The sequence below is a fragment of the Pterocles gutturalis genome, unplaced genomic scaffold, assembly GCF_000699245.1.
Source record: "Pterocles gutturalis isolate BGI_N339 unplaced genomic scaffold, ASM69924v1 scaffold2277, whole genome shotgun sequence".
NCBI lineage: Eukaryota > Metazoa > Chordata > Aves > Pterocliformes > Pteroclidae > Pterocles > Pterocles gutturalis.
Genome location: NW_010107614.1, coordinates 512 through 2,815, shown reverse-complemented (window position 1 = coordinate 2,815; position 2,304 = coordinate 512). Strand labels below are relative to the sequence as shown.

General features: G+C 52.6%; 1 protein-coding gene across 1 annotated transcript in view; it reads right to left on the bottom strand.

The window, feature by feature from the left end:
• Nucleotides 1-2,050, bottom strand: part of PHOSPHO1 (phosphatase, orphan 1) — a 3,517-nt gene extending 1,467 nt beyond the window's left edge. The window contains 1 exon segment of the mRNA XM_010088150.1: nt 1,958-2,050. Coding sequence (XP_010086452.1) covers nt 1,958-2,050 — 93 coding nt within the window.
• Nucleotides 2,051-2,304: the final 254 nt, after the last annotated feature.

The window sequence follows — 2,304 nt, the reverse complement described above, 5'->3', positions numbered from 1 at the left end:
AGCACCGCTTCATGGTCAGAGCATCCCTCCGCGGGCAGCGCGGGGCCGACGGCAGCGCTCAGGGCTCGCGGGGCTGCAAACCACAAAGAGATTGGGGTTTGGTTCGTGGTTTGGGTTTTCCCCAGTTGTGACCTTCAGGCATGGCACCAAACGTCACGGCACGGCCGGGCTCGATGTCCTGCAGTGAACTCCTGAGCTCGGGACCTTTCGTACCAGGAGCGGAGGAATTAGCGGCGTCTCCGGAGAGCGGGGGGAGCGGGCAGAGCCCGGTTAATGCTTCTGATCCCCCCTAATCCCCCCCCAGCATCCCAGCTTTGCTGCACGTGAAAGCAGCCAGCAGGACAGGTCAGCAAGAAACCCCAGCAATGCACACCCTGTTCCAAGATTGCCCTGTTTTTTGTTTTTTTTTTTCCCAGTATAATTAGTTTGGGGTGTTTCTTTTAATGGAATGAAACTGGGTGCCCAGCCCTGGTGAGGATGCACCAGTCCCCCCAGCAAAGGCAGAGCCCAGCTCACGTCTCCTGATTTTTGCCGACCTCTTGTGGTCCAGAGCGATGGGAAACCTTAAAAAAAACTCCAACCTCGCAGCCAAACCCAGCTGGAAACTCAAGCAGATGGTTAGCAGGAGGAAAAACACGCTGGGAGACGGGGAATTTAAACTGGGCACCAGTAGCTCGGCTTAGCTGGGACAAGGAGGATTTCCATGATTTTATTTTTTTTTCATCAGCATGAAAAGTTTTTTCAGCTGAAGGTGAGCAGTGTGGGATTTGGCTGGTGGGAAGCCCAGCATCAAACTATTTTGGGCACAAACGCGATTCATGACTCTGCGAAAATCCTCAACCGCGACGGCAATGCCGAAGGGACACGCTGCGAAAGGAAACGGGCGCTCAGAACGAAAACCCTGCCTTGAAATCTTGGAAAAATGACTTTTTGGTGAAACCTTCAAACCAAACAGGAGTTATTGCTTTGTAGCAGCATCCAGCAGAAGAGGACAGACATCATCTGAAGCCAAAGAACGCTCCAGCCAGCCTGGGAGGGGGATTAACCACCACGAGAAACGGAAAAAAAAAAAAATTAAAACATGAAAGAGTAATTGTGATTTTTGTCATTATATTCTGAAGAGCTGCCAGCAGTGAGAATATAATTTGGGGCTAAGCCTTAAGGAGACTTTGTGGTCCAGGGACAGAGCCCTGGCACGGTGGGTTAACCCCATGGATGCCGTTAGGGGCAGAGGTAAAGGATTTCCTGCTCCCAAGAGCTGGGAAAAAAATTTAAAAAAATCAGTTGGTTTGCCAGGCTCCTTGTCCCAGCGTCCCTGGCACTGCCACCGTTTTCTAGGGGATTTCTAAGGCAAAGGATAACCCACGGAGTCAGCTTGGGCAATCGCTGCCCCCACGTACCGTGGTCGGAGCATCCCTGCCCCGCTTCTGCCCTCAGCCGTGCCCAGCACCGCTATTAACGATATCAAAATGCGTGTTGCTTTTATGCAAAGGAGAAATTAAAATGTAAACCAGCGTTATTTCGGGAATAAAGGTCCAGGAGGAGACTTCTCACCACCAGCCTCCTGGGGCTGTTGGGCAAATCCTGTCCCCCCATGGGCTGTTTTCCCCTAATGGTACAGAAAGGGGAGATGCCAGCATTAGGGGTGACAATAAACCAGCGCTCGTCCTCTCCGGCTAAGGGTCTGGCAGCAGCCACCTCAAACCCTGATTCTGCGCAGGAGGGGAGCGGAGATGAGAAAAAAATTACTTAGCAAATCTCCCAGCCCTAAATCACTCCGTTAAATCCAGCCAGGAGCCGGTGGTACCCATGGGCACAGCGCTAGCGGTGTGGGATGGAGCAGCCGGCTCCATCCAGGGCAGGGAAAAACGAAATCCCTGCAGAAATCCCTGCAGAAATCCCTGCAGGACCTTGCCACCGCTCCCAGCGGAGCTATTTCTGCGCCGAGATGACTCACCCAGCGGCTGCTTCCCGGGAGCGCGTCCGTCCACCTTCTGCAAAAAAGGGACTCCCTCCGGAATAACAGCAGAGCGGCCGCGCTTCCGAACATGATGCAAAGCCTGGATGTCGAAACAGAAAACAAACCAGGTATTTGCTCGTTAATCACATCAAACATCAAGGCTCAAACAAACTGAATTTGGGATGAGGGTCAACATTTTCCTGGTAGAAGCAATGAGATGCTGGGCTCACCGCGAGAATAATTTCCCAGGGGAGTTTATCCCCAAAATCTCGATGTTTTCTTCCCCTCCAGCCATCCTCAGGATTTTCTGTCCTGAAGATGCCCAGGGAGGAAAGGCTGGACCC